Below are 18,134 nucleotides of genomic sequence, written 5' to 3'. Positions count from 1 at the left end.
TATATTTTAGATATTTATTCCGAAATTCTCAGCATTTGCAACACAAAAATTACAGATTTGTCATTTAAAGTGTTCTGTCACAAAAGGATAGGGATTACCAAGGGAGCATTTTAGACAGTAATTTGACTCATTTACGACGGAAAAGCGATAAATTTGGAACATTTGCATGTGAGAGAGAAGGGGGGGGGGAGAGAGACCGGTCCCTATTTCAATTGTTCTAAGTTTCTTCAAATAGTGAAATTACTTTTAATATATTTATCCTATTTCTTCTAATCTCACAATCTGTAGTTTTTTTTCCTTCTATTTTTAAATCTAGGTAATGACTTACATTGCTACGATTAACAAAATGTTTTTACATAAAACTAAAATAATTATATGTTTTGAAACCAAACTATTCTGTTTATTTTGAGGATGATATTGACGTTTAAAAAGAGATAAACAATCATTAATAAGACTCAATTACGGGGGTAAGCGAGCAGGGGGGCGGTGCTTTCTAGTTTATTACAAAGTAATAAGGCTCAATGCTAATATTTAATGGGAGACTTAAAATATTAATTTCACTCATTTGCAACTTAAAAATTATAATTTTTGGAATATTTTACGCAACAGTCATTCTTTAAAATAACATATATTCTAGAGATGCGCTTTCTCATTATATAAAACTCACTTTATTATTAAAAATACATCAAAATTTTTATATTAAAAGGGACGACACGGATAATAATTTCACTTAAGGAAACAACGAAAAAGTGAAAATTTTTGTTCATCAATATTATCTCCACGGCACATCCCTTAAAATGATATCACAAATGATTGTAAAGTTGAGCTTTAACTTAGTCTAAAAATGGCAGTCGAAATCTCCTATTTTTGTTAAAATTAGGAATTTTAGCATTACTCAACACATTTTAGATGCTTATTCCATAACTACTCTCATTTGCACCCCAAAAATTATAATTTTTGGACATCAATATTTTCCACAAGGGTCATCCCGTAAAATGATATTGTTGATCAAATATCCCATATTATATTGTTGATCTTAAACTTCGTCTGAAAATGGCAATCAGAATATCATAATTTTTATTTAAAATAAGACTGAATTTAAATATTACATGTTACACTTTAGCTTATATGTTGCGTAAAAATCATAATGTTTGCCCATTAATATGTAATCCGAGAGTCATCCCTTAAAATATTGCTTACTGCAGAGTTGAGTTGTTCCAATCTTCTCTGAAAATGACAGTCGAAATCTCATATTTTTGCTTAAAATAATAAGATTGAATTTTTTTTATGTTATATGGGAATTCCGTTTATTTACAGTGCAGAAATGATAATTTTTGATTATCAATATTTTCAACAAAAGTTATCCTTCAAAATGATATCACATATTGCAAAGTTAAACTTTGAGAAAGAGCAACCTCCTTTGGGTCAGATCAGGACGAGATTAATCCGAGTAATTTCTAGTGTAGAGAGCAACCGCAACCCGCACGACACGAGTGGTAGTTACCAGGACGGTCGGGTCTCTACTTTAACGGAGGTAGACTTTTTTGTTAATGAGGTTTTTTATAATCATAACGTTATTCATTATGAATATTTGTTAACTTATCCCATTTTTTTAAAATTATTTTCCCTTCTTGTAATTTTCTTTTCCCTACTTGCAAATATGTCTTGTACTTTTCTATACATTCAATTATTTGATACTTATTACCATGGCAAAGTGCCATTCTTTTTTCTCTACCTTAACATGTGCCATTATTTGTGGCATTTCATGTAATCTGTCTATTGTTTTTGCTTATGTTCTCATTACAGGATGAATGGGAAAAGGGCCATTATTGGCCTCAGAAACCCAGCTAGACCAAACAGACCAGACCAGAAAGTTGAACTTTGAAGATTCAAAACCTTAAATTATCAGTCGAAATCTCATATTTTTGTTTTAAGACTAGATTGTAGTATTAGATTGGTTTTTGTGGACATCAATTTCCCTCATGTCCAAAGTAAAAATGATTCATTTTTTGCAATCATAATTTTTCCCAAGCATCCCTCCTTAAAATAATATCAGAGACTGTAGCTTTGAGCTACAACTTAGTCTGAAACTGGCAGCTGCTGCTGAAATATCATATTTACGTTTAAAAATAAAGAGACTGAATATTGATATTAAATGGGACTATTTAGAAGTTAATTTTACTCTTTGGCAACGAGAGAACAATAATTTTTGATATCAATATTTTCCCTAGGAATGAACTTTTGAACTAGCATCACATGATTTAAATTTAAGTTTTAATTTTGTCTGAAAATGGAAGTCTAAAATCTCTTATTGTTGTTGAAAATAAAACTGAATTTTAATGTTGCACGGGTCAACTTATTAGTTAGTAGGGGGAAAATGGGGGTCTCACCCCACTTGGCTTTCACCCCAGTTCAATGATCTCTAGTCTTATCCCTGTGGTGGTACACTCATGGAGCTCCAACCCCAGTTAATGATCATGAAGGAAGACAGAGGTTTTTCTGAGATTGTGAGATCCCTTCTTTAGATAAGGTTTTATCATAAGGAAGATGCTTTTTTTTTTATCTCTTCTTTAGAAAGAGGAAGAATTATTTTTATTTTCGGGACTTCGAAATTTTTCACAAGCTATTATATTTTTCATTATGTTTTTATTAAATTATTGTGCGAATTATTATTTTCTCATTAAAGCATTATAAAAACATTGATTTAATTTCTAAATGAACCCTTCTTTAGATATTATATTTTTACCAATTTTAAGTAATATGTCTAATAATTCTAAGCCGATGAAATAGTTCGATAGCCAGAATGTTTGTATTTAATTAGTCGATATAGTAAATATGTAATAATCATTCTATACATATTCAGTTGAATAAAATGGTTTATGTTTTTATTACTTAAATTATTGTTCAAATTATTATTTTGCCATTAAAGCATTATAACACTGATTTAATTTCTAAATGAACCCTTCTTTAGAGATTACATTTTTACCAATTTTAAGTAAGGTGTCTAATAATTCTAAACTGATAAAATAGTTTATTAGTCAGAAGGTTTGTATTTAATTAGTCGATATAGTAAATATGTACTAATCATTCTAAGAGATATACGTAATCAGTTAAATAAAATAAAATGGTTTATGAGTTCGAAAAAACTTGATGAATTTGTCTACTCATTATCAGTGATATAGTGTAATTCATTAATATTTTTACGTTAAAACTCGTTTGATTAAGCCTATTTTTGAAAATAACGATAAAATACTAGTGTCTTTGACATTAATCTTAGAAAGTTAAGTAAACTCATATCGTCACTCTGTAACTAAAGTTTTCGATTACTAATCACCTGTGTTCCAAAGCTCATCAGATTGGTTGTTAATTTGAAGTTAGGAAAATTTTCAAAATTTTTGTACTTTGAAAATTCCCAATGTTATTGGTAATTAGAAAATTTAAGAAGTTCTCTGTACTTTGAATAACTTTCAAACTGTTTTGAGTTAGAAAAATTTACACATTTTTTATACTTAGAAATACCCTGAAAATGTGCGAACATAAAAAAAAATTTTTAGTTGCTTAATACGGTACCCTGGTAGTTATAAATTTTTGAACTTGATTGGAATTTGAAGAATTTTAAAAATTCGGATGTGTTGTTGGTAGAAAATTTTCGAAGTTGTTTGTACTTTAAATTATTAGTAAATTGTTTTAACTTTTAAATATTTTCAAAATTTATGTCCGTAGAAATATTTTGAAGTTTTGCAAACATGTAAATTTTTGAAGTTGGCAAAAATGTATTTAAGGAGTAGCAGAAGTTTATATTTTGAGAAATTTTCAACTTGCTCCGACTTTGATACATTTTGCAATTACATGTAATTTGAAAAATTCTGAAGTTGTTTGAACATAGAAAAGTATTTTAGTAGAAAAAACGGGTTTATATAAAGTCGCAGAAGTTTAGTTCCGGAAAAAATTCGAAACTGTTTCGGATTTGTAAAATTTTCAAATAATTTGTAGTTTGAAAAATTCAGAATAGGTTTGTTTTCGAAAAATTCTGATAATGCTTAGAATTAGGAATATTCCGAAGTAGTTGGTATTTTGAAAAATTCTGAAGTTCTTAAAAACGGGTATATAAAGAATCGCAGAAGTTTGAAGTTAGAAAAATTTCAAAACTTTTTCGGTTTTGAGAAATTTTCAAATTACTTGTACCTTGAAAGAATTTCGAATCAGTTTGTTTTCGAAAAATTCTGAAAAAGCATAGAATTAGGAAAATTCTGAAGTTGTTGGTACTTTGAAAAATTCTGAAATTTTCAAAAACGGGTATGTAAAGAATCGCAGAAGTTCGAAGTTAGAAAAATTTTAAAACTGTTTGTACTTAAAAAATTTCTGATGTTACTGGTACTTAGAAAATTTCGTAATTTGCTTGTACTTTGAGTTGCTATCAAATTGCTCAGAATTTGAAAAATTTTCCAAATTTTTCTACTTAGAAATATTTAAAGCTTTACCAATTAAAAATTATCGTAGTTGGGAAAAAATACAATTATTTAAGGAGTTGTAGAAGTTTGGTGTTAGAAAAATTTTAGATTTGTTTTGACTTTGAAACTTTTTCAAATTATTTGCTCTTTGAAAAACTTCCGAGGTTGTTTGATCATTGAAAATTATTTTAGTGGGGAAAAAATATACAAGAAGTAACAGAATATATATATATATATATTTTTTTTTTTTTTTTTCAAATTTTTTTAACTTTGAAATTTTTTGTAATTATTTATACTTTGAAAAAATTTTGAATCTGTTTGTGTTAGAAATATTCTGGAGTTGTATGTACATAAAATTGTTTTTTAGTTGAAAAAAAAAGGGGTATATATCTAGTAGCTGGTGTTTGGTCGTAGAAAATTTTTCAAACTGTTTTAAACTTTGAAAAATTTTCACATTTTTTGTAATTTTGTAAATTTTTAATTCGTTGGTATTAAAAAAATTCTGAAATGTTCTGAGATAGGAAAATTCTGTAGTTGTTGGTACTTTTAAAATTTCTGAAGTTTTTAAAGAACGGGTATATTAAGAATTGCAGATATTGTAAGTAATACTGTTGTACTGTTTGTACAAACTATTTGTACTTTGAAATATTTTGATGTTGTTGGTACTTAGAAAATTTCTCAAGTTGACTCTTCGAAAAATTTTAAAATTGTCTTGACTTTGAAAAATCTTCAAATTTTTCGTATTTTGATTGAAAATTCTGAATTCTTCTTGTTTTGTACTTAGAATTGTTTCTAAATTCTTTGAACATAGAAAATTATTTTAGTTTAGAAAAACGGGTATATAAGAAGTCGCAGAACTTTTTTTCAAATTGTTTTGATCTCAAAAAATTTTATGTATTATTTATACTCAGAAAATATTTTAATATGTTGGTTTTAGAAATATTCTGAAATTGTTTGAACATAGAAAACTTTTAGTTGGAAAAAAAAAACGGATATATGAAGATTCGCAAAAGTTTGCAATCAGAAAAATTTTCCACTTGCTTAGACTGTGAAAAATTTTCAAAATGTTTATACATAGGAAGAATTCTAAAGTTGAGTGAAGTCTAGAAAAGGTTTCAATCTTTTGTACTTAAAAAAAACTTCGTAACTTGTTTAAATATAGAGTTTTTTTTCTTTTTTTTAAAGTTGGAAGGAAACAGTTTTATAAGGAGTAGCAGATGTTTCGACGAGGAAAAATTTTTAAACTGTTTCGACTGTTGTAAGAGTTATAAAATTTTTCGTGCTTTGATAAATTCTGAAACTGATGGTTTTCGAAAAACTCTGAAGATGTTTAGAATCTGTAGTTCTTAAAAACGGGTAAATAAGGAGTCGCAGAAGTTGGAAGTTAGAAAAAGTTTCAAATTCTTTACACTTGGAAAATTCTGATGTTTTTAATATTTAGAAAATTCTGAAGTTGTTTGTACTTGGAATAATTTTCATTCTTTTTTCTTTTTTTTTTTCGTACTTAGAAATATTTTGAAGATATGTGAATTTAAAAATTTCTGCAGCTGGGTAAAGAAAAATGTATATAAAGAGTTGCGGAATTTTAAATTTAGAAACTTTTTTAACGTGTTTCGACTTCGATAAATTTTCGAATTCTTTGTACTTTGAACAATCTGTTGGTTTTAGAAAAATTTTGATGTTGTGTGAACATAGAAAACTTTTTGAATGTGAGAAAAACAGTTATGTAAAGTGTAGCAGAAGTCTGCTCTTGGAAAAATTTTCAAATGTTTTGTAGTTAGAAAAACTCGGATATGTTTATTACTTAGAAAAATTCAGAAAATGTTTTAACTTTGAATAATTTTCAAACTCTTTTGGCTCTGAAACATTTTCAAACTGCTTGTACTTAAACCGGTCTACCGGCAAACATATTTTGCAAATTTTTAAACGTAGAAATTTATTTATGTCGGAAAAAACAGCTTTATTACGCCTAGCAGAAGTTTGGTTTAGGAAAAGTTTCCATTTGTTTCGGCTTTGAATATTTTTTAAATTATTTGGACTTAGGAAAATTCTGAAGCTGTTGGTACTTTAAAAAATTTTAAAATTGTTTTAAGTTAAAACATTTAAGAAATTTTCTTTACCTGAAATGATAATGAAGTTGTTTGTACTTTGAAAAATTTCAAATTGCTTTGACTTTAAATTACTTTAAAATATTTTCTTCTCAGGAATATTCTAAAATTGTTTGAATATAACGCAATTTTTGATGTTGGAAAAAATGGGTATATAACGAGTCATAGATGTTTGGTCTAGGAAAAATTTTCAAATTGTTGCGATTTTTGAAGATTTTTTGAATTGTATGTACTTTGAGAAATTATGAAACTGCGGGTATTTTGAAAATTCTAAAGTTATTTGTACCTAGAAATTTTTTAAATTTTTTTTTTTTTGATTTAATTTTTCTGTTGATACTTTTAATGTTGTGGGTACTTTTAAAAATTCCGAAGTTGTTTATACTTTGAATAATTTTCAAATTGTTTTAAGATTTAAAGAATTTTCAAACTGTTAGTACTTAGAATCAAATCTTAAATTGTGTGAACTTAGAAAAATTTTCGAACTGTTTGGACTTTAAAATATTCTGATATTACTTGAACACAGAAAACTTTTTAAGTTGGAAAAAATGGTTATATAGTAAGAGTAATCAGTAATACCTAATCAGTGAGGTTGGACTCTCATCCCTACTAGGGAAGTGGACTGTAGCTCTTGAATAATTTTCAAATTGTTTTGATTTTAAAAACGTTTTATAACCATTTGTACTTAGAAATATTTTGCAAATGCTTATACACAGAAATTTATTGAAGTCTGAGAAAACAGTTATATAACGAGTAGTAGAAGTTTGGTCTTGGAACGACATTGAATAATTTTCAAATTCCTTAGACTTGGAAAAACTCTTAAGTGGTTGGTACTTAAAGAAATTTTAAAATTGTTTTGAGTTAAAAAATTAAAAAACTTTCTTTACCTAAAATGATTATGAAGTTGTTTGAACTTCAAAATTTTTGATGCTAGAAAAACAGTTTATAAAGAGTAGCTGAAATTTGGAGTTAAAAAATACTTAACTTATTAGAACTTGTTACTTACTTGACACTTATAATTATTCAGAAATTCCTAGAACATACAGAAAATTATTTTTGTGGGAAAAAATTTGTATATAAGAAGTTGCAGAAATATTTTCAAATTATGTTGACTTTGAAAAATTTTCAAAGTGTTTGTACTTGCAAGAAAAAAAATTCTGATGTTGTTGGTACTTAGAATATTTCTAAAAGCAAAAAGTTGGAAAGTGTTTCTAAGTCAAAACAACATCAGAATTTTTTAACTTAACTCTACAGTAAGCAATATCATTTTATGGGGGATGACTCTCGGATTATATATTAATGGGCAAACATTATCATTTTTTGCGCAACATATAAGTTAAAGTGTAACATGTAATATTAAAATTCAGTCTTATTTTAAATAAAAATATGATATTTTGATTGCCATGCGATATCATTTTACGGGATGACCCTTGTGGAAAATATTGATGTCCAAAAATTATAATTTTTGGGATGCACATGAGAGTAGTTATGGAATAAGCATCTAAAATGTGTTGAGTAATACTAACATTCGATAATTAGTTAATAATTCGATAATAATTAACTGTTAAACTTGTTGAAAAATGTACCATATGGGTCGCTCCACAGGCAACAGGAATGCAACCATACAGAGTTAAAACTCGGCATGCTTTAAGGACCATATTTGTTTACGAATTTTACAGAGTTTTTTTTTTTTTTTTTTTCGAAATTTTAAATTGTTCAAAAATTATTACAATTTTAAGTGCTTTTTCGTGAATTTTTTTTCTCAACTTTTTTTACCTTGTGTTACACTTTCCTTTGCTGTTCAAAATCTATGAGAGATAGAAACTTAAAACTACGTAGATGTGTAGTAAAATGTGCATTAATTTTTTAAATTGCTTATGAATTTCGCAGAGTTTTTTTTTTAGAAATTTAAAATTGTTGAGAAATTATTGCAATTTTAAGTGCTTTTTCGCGTTTTTTTTTTCTCAACAATTTTTTTTTGTGTTACACTTTGCTCTGCTGCTCAAAATCTATGAGAGATAGATACTTGAAATTACGTAAACGTGTAAAAAAATGTACACGAAGTTCGATTAAATAATTTCAAAAAAATTGTGATTCGATTATTAGTTCGAGAATTATTAATTATTAAACTTGTAATAAAAAAAAGTCATGTTGATTGTTGGTCCTCTGAAATGCAACTACCGAGTTGAAATTTGACGCGCTGGTGGGACATTTAGATTTATATAAATCAGAGATTTTTTTCGAAATTCCTATTTGCTCAAAAATTATTGCAATTATAGTATTTCTTTTTTGCGTTTATATTTTCTTTAAATAATAATTATTTATCCATTGTTAGAGAAAAAAAATTTTATTTCGTACTTTTCATTTTATAAGCTCCCGTGTAACTTGATGTAAAAAATTACAAAAGAAATTTAAAAAAATAAGACAGAGGTTCGATATTGCTAGATATAAATTTCAACATTTATTTCGAAATTTAATAACACAGTATGCTAAAAGTAAATGGGGCTTCCAACACATGTCCTTATCTCCGATACCGCTATCAACAAATTAATGGAATAAGCTTAAATAAATAATAATAGTTAAATTGTTTCTTGTTTTAGCTTTCAAGCAATAATATGTTCCGTCCAGATTTCAACTTTGGAAACAACGAAATTATTGAGAAGGTTCCTTGAAGTAATATCATACTTATTCTCTTATGGCTAAATATAGAAAAAAAAATTATTCATAGTTTCCGTAAAAAGAATGTTAACCTTTCGTTGAGTATTTTTTTTTTTTTTTTTTTTTTGTAATTTTTTTTATCAAAATAGGTTTAAAAATTGCGTATTTTATATGCATATTTCAAATCAGAGGGTTTTAAAAATAGCAAGGCTTCGGAATCTTTTTATAAATTTCAATTTTTAGTATTAATTTTTTAACAAAATGAATCATTTTCCTGATAACAAATTCTACTACAATAATATCTCGTGAATTGTGCCTTAGTTTAAAAATAATTCGCGATCGCAACGCTCGAGTACGCCGTCTAGCGGGAGCCTGTAAATATCGGACATTAATTTATCACGTTTTCATTTAGTTCCATCAAAGTCATTGACTGAATCAGACGCCATTTTTTAGCAGCAAATAAGAAACAAAATTTCCCTAAGGAAAAGGCCGAAGAACTTGAAAAAAATCTCCAGAATATTAGTAAATGTTTCAGGAACAGAACACGCCAAACATTTGAAGAAAAATTCCTCAATAATTTTTAATTTCTATTATCAACAAACTTGCAACTGATGACTTCCGATTTCGGATACTGTTACAGATGTGTGTATTAAGGTAAAATGCATTTCTTCTGTCTTCAATTCATTACGAATTAAAGTGAAGTCAACATTGCTTTCGTCATTCCAGTGAATAAATATGAATTCAGAACATACAGAATTGTAATATAGCATATTCTTCTTCGTTATAGAATAGTATATATTTCTGTATCCATATAATTCGGAAAACAACAATAAAATTTTTTCCAAGTTACTTGAAATAGTGCCATTTGTGCTGATTCTTAATTAATTTAAATCGTTTTCTTGGTAAGTTTTTTTTAATTTTGTAAGAATAAGTTCAACTAGAATTCAGCTATTCTGTTTTTAGCTACATATTCAAATTCATATCAATTATAAAATTTTGCTGTGTAGTATGTTATCTAAAAGTAATGAAGGTATAAACTATGAATCTATTATTTGAGAATAAAGTTTTCAAACAAGGAACTTATCATTTTGGAATTCTCCGGGAATCATAAATCAGGTAAGTGCAATGATTTTTACAATAAAAAATTTGCTTGTAAATATTTTTTTTTCATTTGATGATGGTTCTCTACAGAATGGTTTTTTACGTCTGATTAAGAACTATAAGAATAATAAAAAAAGAAACAATATGAAAGTTTTTATTTCAATGTTAATAATTCTTAAAATCGTTTTTTTTATCCTAAGAATTCTTTATTTTCCGTTTTTTAGTTTATAATTTTTTGATAAAAATTGTTCTCAAAATACTTTTGAAAAATTAAATGGTATAACATTATGTGTTTATGTATACTTCTTGTATATTCCAATGTTTGAAATAATATGATTCAGAAAAGTATGGAATAAAAATTCGGTACTTACGACGTATTAACGCCACCGCCGCTACAGATTTGGCGGTTTTTAAGTGCCGCCAATCTACACTTAAAATTTTTGCGACAGTTCATAAAATAAAACACTTTATTTAAAATCAAAATAGTTAGTTGGATTTCGGTGGAAAATGAGCCGATATAGAGTTTAGCATAGATTCAAAACAATCATATCGCCATATGAACTCTGATGAATAAGATTCCAAATGAAATAACATTTCCAAAACGTACGTTTGCCAAGATAAAGTTTTATGTTGTGGGAATTGGTACATTTTCGTTTTTTCGGTAAAATATTTCCCTCCTGAAAAAATAAAATTGCATCTTGTTTTGTTTTTGGCAAATCCCAAAGACGAATATTCGTAGCACTAAAAATGGCGACAAAAAAGAATTGTTTTGTTTTTGTTTCGTCAGCATTCTTTATTTTACGTTTCTTAGTTTCTAAATAATGATTTTTATTGAAACTTGAAATTTTTTGATAAAAATTGTTGTCAAAAAACGTTGTTTACAAAATTAAATTTCATTAAATTTTGAGGCTTATGTATACTTTTTGTTCATTTTAATTTTTGAACTAATATGATTCTTAAAACTATAGAATGTAAAGTTTAAATGGGCCTTTCATGTTTTATCATTAAAATTAGTAATACTATTTCTCGGGCATTAGGTTTTAACTCTTATAAGAATATACATATTTTTTTCTGTTAATGTACAAATATTTTTCCGATGTGTTTTGGATGTTCCTTCTCTAATAAAAAGAGATACCATTTTGTTTTCGGTTGTACAAGAAAGAAGATCAAGCATTTTTCTTTTTTAAATTTAATAAGCCAAATTAAGGAAGGAACGTTGCAATGCTACACGCTACATTAACGACGTCTCCAGAGTAACTGAATGACGGTTCATATGGAAATCGCAGGTAAGCGTCTCATACGACAACGCCCCCTATAGTTCGTTGCGATCGCGAATTGTAAAAAAAGTTAATTTTTTTAGCATCTTTTTTTTCTTCCTTTTCTTAAAGTAGTAGTTTTCTTTAATTTAACGGTGTAATATATGTTAACGGTATGTTTGGTTTAAACTTCAAAATAAAATTGTAGTTTTATTAGTATAGTGTTAAAGTTCGATTAATACATTATCGGAAAAAAAATCTGCGTGATAGTATAAAGAAGGAGAATTTGAAAAATACAAAACTCTAACGAAATAATTGGTTGAATAATTCTGGGAATCACACGTGACCAGGTAATTAAAAATTTAATTTTAAAATTAGATGTTTGGACGATATATAAGATGCTGATTTGAGATATTTTAAGACGCTTAAAAATTTTGGCTTCGTATTCGACAGCTGTCTATGTTCGGCATCTTTATATTCTCTGTAGTGACTTTTACAACATTAGCAATATTTCAGATAATCTTTGTTGATGTTACATCAGTTTGGTTCAAGGCGATATAAAGATACCTTTTACATAACTAGTATCTTTGTTTATATTTTTATTGTTTAATTATTAAAATATGTTTCGAATAATTGATAAATATATTATTTCTAACAACTGCATTAAGCACATTACTGAAATTGAATGAATTGTGAAATGAAACATTTAAAAACTAAAATTTAAAAAAGCAGACGCGTAACCACATTCAATCAAAAACATGTTTTATAAAACTTGACATTCGTTTAATATAACATTTTATTCAAATCTCCTTACTGAATTAAGAATAAATTAGCAGACGACTTAGAAAGAAACATCGTATTGTATAATTAAAGAGAGAAACGATATCGAATAAAAACAACGAAAAATCATGAATGAAATATACCCTTGGCTTGCTCAAGTCAAGTTCCTTGAAAGTGTATCGAGCTTAGGCATTAATCGCTCCATTTAAATATTTTTTTCGTTGTCGCCAAATTATTATTTTTAAAAATAATTAATTTTAATTTCCTTTTAGCTTCTACTTAATAAAAACAATTGAAACTTTAGATTTCACTCTAGAAAAATACTTAGATTAATATGGTATAAAGAATTTATGGCTCATAATTAAAAAAAATTTTGACAAATATAAAATAAAATAGTAAAAAATAAATATTAAAAATTAGTATTGCATGAAATTATTTTTGGTAGAACCAATTTCATGAGTAGGTGTAATTTTCTTTCTTTTTTTCTTTTTTTTTAAATTGCGCCTTTAGTTTTAAAGATAGGACCAAAAACGCAAAAAGTGAAATTAACACTAAGGAGGCCAAACTTATAACCTCGCTCCTGACTATACATATACACATGTATGTTTAGTCAGGAGAGAGGTAGAATATATATATATATATATATATATATATATATATATATATATATATATATATATATATATATATATATATATATATATATATATATATATATATATATATGTCAGGTATATATGCCGAGTTACTTCAAACTACACCATAATGCGATGATGTTGGTTATCATCAACTAATTCAATCAACCATATGATCAATAACAATAACAATAATATTTATTCTTCAATAATAACATGAGTCACATAGACTCTTAAGCAATTAGGTTCGAAACCACACAGGTTCCAAGTTTTACCTAAAAGCAACTAGTTTCACTTAGAAACAAACATTAATTAACGAATAACAGATTCACTCAGAATCTTAACCACTAAGGTTACCAGTTTCCTTTAGAAACAATATCAACTGATTCTCTTCATTTACATCGAGAAAGTTCCAATTCATTCTTGTTCCTGAGAGCGACATCTGGCGGGATAACATAGAGGCTGTTGTCTCGCTTATTACATATATATATATATACAAATGTTTATTCAGAAAAAGTGCGTTTTTGTGTCTGAACTTGGTTGCTTAGCAATGTCTGCTCTCCTGAATTTGTCTATGGTTATTTTAAAGTACTCATTTGCTTGTTTTTTTTGGGACTATTGCTAAATATATTTCTTCCCCAATTTATAATCCTATCTTTTCGAAATTTTGTCAACCCCCCATTTTAAGGGTGAGGAATCCAAATATGTAAAAAAAATTTCTTTATTCAGAGAAAGTGTCTGAACTTGAAACTTAATAGTTAGCACAAATTAATTAGCAAACTTTAAGTAACCGCTAGGAATTATTAAGATCGTCACTTAGTTCGTGAAAATCCAATCATTAGTGCGAGAGTTATTTAAGGTGATATAATTTTTTTAATTTGAGCACTTTACAGATAGTCTTAGATTTAAATTTTTATTAAAGTTGTAATAATTTCGTTAAAAGACATAACAGGTAATAACTAAACTAACGTTACTTTTTTAAATTGCTCGTCACAAAAGCATTTTCCAATGACAGAGTCTACATTAAATTGATAAAGAACGGTCATTATAAAGTTATGATTAGAGAAAGGTACTCTACATTTTAGAGGCAAAAAATTATTCACTTCGAACTTCTAAGGTAGAACATAAAGCAATTTTTAACTAAATTATAAGAATTCACAAACTGTTGTTACATAATGAATAAAAAAGCATAAAGTTTCAAGTAAAAGATGAATGATTTGAATTTTTTAAGGAATAAAGAAAGAAAAAATTATTCATTTAGAACAATAAGCAAAGGATTGCTGTTTTCCTATAAAATTTGTTACGAATCTTTGACTCAATAACTCGCTACAATAATTACTTGATTAATAACAATGTGCTGACAAATTTTCTTTAAAAATTAAAACTTTGTAATTTAAAAGAGTACTCAATATTTATTAAAAATTACTTCGGTAATTTGTTGTTGATTCAAAAGAAATCGGGAAAAATTCATGAGAATCTGTCAAAAGAATCTGTGGGAACGGTAGCGCCTACTTTGATCCGCCATCTAGCGCCACGACTAGATGGCGCTTTTATGACTGAGTTAATAAACTTCCTAGATGGCGCTCGTAAGAGATTAGAGAAGGAGCATTATTAAGTTCTGTAAACTAAAGGTTACAAGCAAAACTACGAAGTTATTATTAGAATTTAATGTGTAATTTCTGTTGTCAAGGTGACGAGGATTTGTTTTGAACAATGGTGACAATGAAATTGGTTGTTTTTATATGACAAAGTCATGTATTCTGCCTTTTCTTAAATATTTAGAATGGAAACATTGAATCCCCCATCCTTTGAAGATGAGGATCTTTATTCTGGATACAATGAATATCACCCATCCCTGGACACTGCTGTCAGTATAAATAAAAATAATGTTAAGAGCAAAGCTTTGTGTTGTATAAATGCTCAATTTTTTAAAGATAAATGTATGCTTTTAACAATTAGTTAATCTTAACTTACAGATTTTTTTTTCTTATGGCATAAAATATGAAATAAGCACACCTAGTTCTTTCTAGGTGGAGATAATTTTCAAATGATTTCGTGTTCAATTTGTTACACTTTCTGTTTAACTGGTTTAATTCCTGTAATTTAAAATATTACATTCCTTTGTGTAACAAAAGTGGATCTAACAATTAAATTGTATTATAAGTCTCGTTTACTTTATGCATGCCTAAATTTTAAAACCCCTTAACTTGGCTATTAAATTAATTTGTTAATAGAAAGGAATAACATGATATGAGTAAAGCGAAGCATGTATCGTGCAAAATTTTTTTTTTAGAAAGCATTGTATTTTTTTTTTATTGTAACTATTCTTTGTATTTTGCAGAGCTGGACTTAGGACTACTTCTTTTAATTCTGCATACCGAAATTTGATTTGCTTAAATTTACTCTTACTATATTCTTTAAAGCAATGTAATATTCTTTACTGAATGTAATATTCTTTAAAGAATAAATAATATAATACTAAATAACTTAATATGAAATAATATTATAGGCAGGGTTGGTTTTTTGATGTCAAAAACTGGTTTTTGACATGACATGTTAAAAACTTGTTCGAAAGAGTCATAAACTGCCGAAATCTGACCAAAACTGTCAAAAATGTGGGGCAAAATTCTTTGTTGTGATTGGAGGCATTTTGTTAGTTACTAAATCATGCACAATACTTGCATTTTATACTACTATATTTATGATTTATATTATATGTCACATATAAGAAATATAGCCAAAATTATTGAAACTATTAATTGGTTTTTCTAAAAGCATTGTACTTTTGATACTTTAAGTTCCATATAATTTGCTATGTTATAATTATTCAGTTTATGTTACATGTAATAACTATGAGCTGTTGACTATCAGTCTAAATATTTATTTTAATTCTTTTATGTCAGAATTTAGACAGATTTTTTTTTAATTAAGTGAAATTACAGTGTTTGTCAATAGTTGTCTGATCTCAACTTATAATTTTTTTTTATTCCCAAAATTTTTTATTAATTATTATATTTAGGGGAGTAGAATATGTCTGATTGTGTGAATGAGGTTTGCGGGAAATTCTGGCAGCCATGAGGAAATATTTGATCTAAAAAAATTCCTACAAAATTTTTTGTTAAAATATGTCACTTTGAAAAATTTTCCCTTGTTATATGTTAATTATGTATTTATTAGTTTTAATTCCTTTAGTTTATAAGTGATGCCTGGTGGTTGAGTGGCAACGCTTCGTGCTCTCGTGCCACAGGTCCTGGGTTCGATCCTCGGGCCAGGCAAGGTTTACTCAGCCTTTCATCCCTTCAGTGGGTCAATAAGTGAGTACCAAGCATGCTTGGGAACTAAACACTGGGGGTTTCGCGTTCTGCTGATCACCTAACCAGAACATCTGCTCCTGCACCCCAGAGCCCAAGGTCAAGAAAACTGAGATGGGCACAGTAGGCCTTGGTCCTCTATGAGCTGTCGTGCTACTGAGCTTAGTTTAGTTTATAAGTGGGACCTTAAATTTAATTAAATAAATTATTACTATTTCAATATATTTTGATTTCTATTATTTTATAACACATTTGATGGTTTAATCAAGAATTGTGTAAAATCGAAGGAATTTTTTTCTTATATAAACTTTATTTTCCAAAAATATTTTGAAGAAATTATTGTAAAAAAAAATAAAATTAAGGGAATTTTCAATGTATATTAGTCTCTGCAAATTTTCGGTACTCTTGCTTACATGTACAATGCACTAAAAATAAACAGACCATGTCAATAGCTTTTGAACTAATCATCGGATCTTCATGTTCTAGGACTCAGTCTCAATGGATCCAGGGGGTGACATCAAACATGCTGATTAATTAAATCAGACAATATTTTAAGTTACAAAATCAGACGCAAAAACTTACTTTTTCTGAATAAATATACTTTTTCTTGTTGTTGATAGATTCAGTTTTCTGACTCTTAAAAAATAGGGGTAAGGGATAGCCTCAATGGAGCTGGAGATATGGTTCCAATAGTTTTATCAGGAGAGCGCTCCAAAGTATAGACCCTTTAATTTGAGTATTTCACCATATCTTAAGAACTTTTTAAACAAATTAGAAAATTTTTATACACAACTATATAATTCGTATATCCAAAAATAATCCCATGCAAAATATAACTTTTAGTGAATATTTATTATTTTATTAAACAGAATTTGAAAAAAGTTAGGATGGATTATAGGGCATGCAATTTTTTACATCAGTTTGAAAAAAGCAATTTTAAATGGCAAAATATGAGTCAAATCTCTCAAATAGTTCTTGAGAAATCGAATTTTAAAATTATGACTTTTTAAAAATAATTTTCTTTGATAACGTTAGCAAACTCAATTTAAGTGTCTTTGTGATATTTAGCTTTTTAATTTTGAGGTTTTTTTCAATGTCAACAAATGCAGGAATTTCTTATGAAGCCAATGAAAAACATTTATTGCTTGATACATTAAATAGAAGCTAACTGTACATTTAATAAATTAGCAATGCACGGTTTTTTTTTTTATATAATTTCAAATTACATTTTGTTTATGAAAAAAAAAATCAATATCATTTTGATTTCCATTATTATATTGTATCAATTATAGAATCATATCAATTAGGTTAACTCTTTGTTTGATTGATTTCAGGCAATTCAAGAAGATGAAGCTTTTCAGCAAGCTGTCCGCACCAGCTATGGAAGACGACCAGTGGTAATTTTTTTAATTTGTTTTTTGTTTTCAAGAGTCTTAAATAGTGAGTGGTGTTGTCAGTATCAACTTTGAAAGAGTGACAAACTGAATCAAATATCTACACAAATCTCAATTCTAAGAATAAGTTAACCTTATTATCTCATTAACCTTATAACCTTATTATCTCATTAAGAATAAGTTAACCTTAAGCAAGCTTATTTGTTACATTGAGTAAAATATTGATTTTATATTCAATTTACCTATACAATATATTTCACAAAAATTTTTTTTTTTTGGTTTCATAATTTTTATTTTATGAAAAGAAAGCAAATCACTTATTTTGAAACTTTTTTCAAACTTTAAAATATTTATTGGTAGGGGTGTTGCAAATATGGTACAAGAAAAAATAGCATAATCACTAGTTTTTTCATAGATTCCTAATTTATTGCCAATTTTGAAAT

General features: G+C 27.4%; 1 protein-coding gene across 1 annotated transcript in view; it reads left to right on the top strand.

Annotated features, from left to right (window-relative positions):
- Positions 1 to 14,593: 14,593 nt before the first annotated feature.
- The window catches only part of nompB (intraflagellar transport protein 88-like protein nompB), a 55,433-nt gene continuing 51,892 nt past the window's right edge, over positions 14,594 to 18,134 (top strand). Inside the window, exons 1-2 of the mRNA XM_043050163.3 lie at positions 14,594 to 14,853; positions 17,632 to 17,694. Coding sequence (XP_042906097.2) covers positions 14,770 to 14,853; positions 17,632 to 17,694 — 147 coding nt within the window. The 5' untranslated portion in view covers positions 14,594 to 14,769. The remainder of the gene's footprint in view (positions 14,854 to 17,631; positions 17,695 to 18,134) is intronic.

This window comes from Parasteatoda tepidariorum, chromosome 5 (genome assembly GCF_982258835.1).
Source record: "Parasteatoda tepidariorum strain Cologne lab strain chromosome 5, Ptep-v5.0, whole genome shotgun sequence".
Classification (NCBI taxonomy): Eukaryota; Metazoa; Arthropoda; class Arachnida; order Araneae; family Theridiidae; genus Parasteatoda; species Parasteatoda tepidariorum.
Note: the sequence above shows the minus strand (reverse complement) of the source record. Positions and strands in the feature narration are given on the sequence as shown.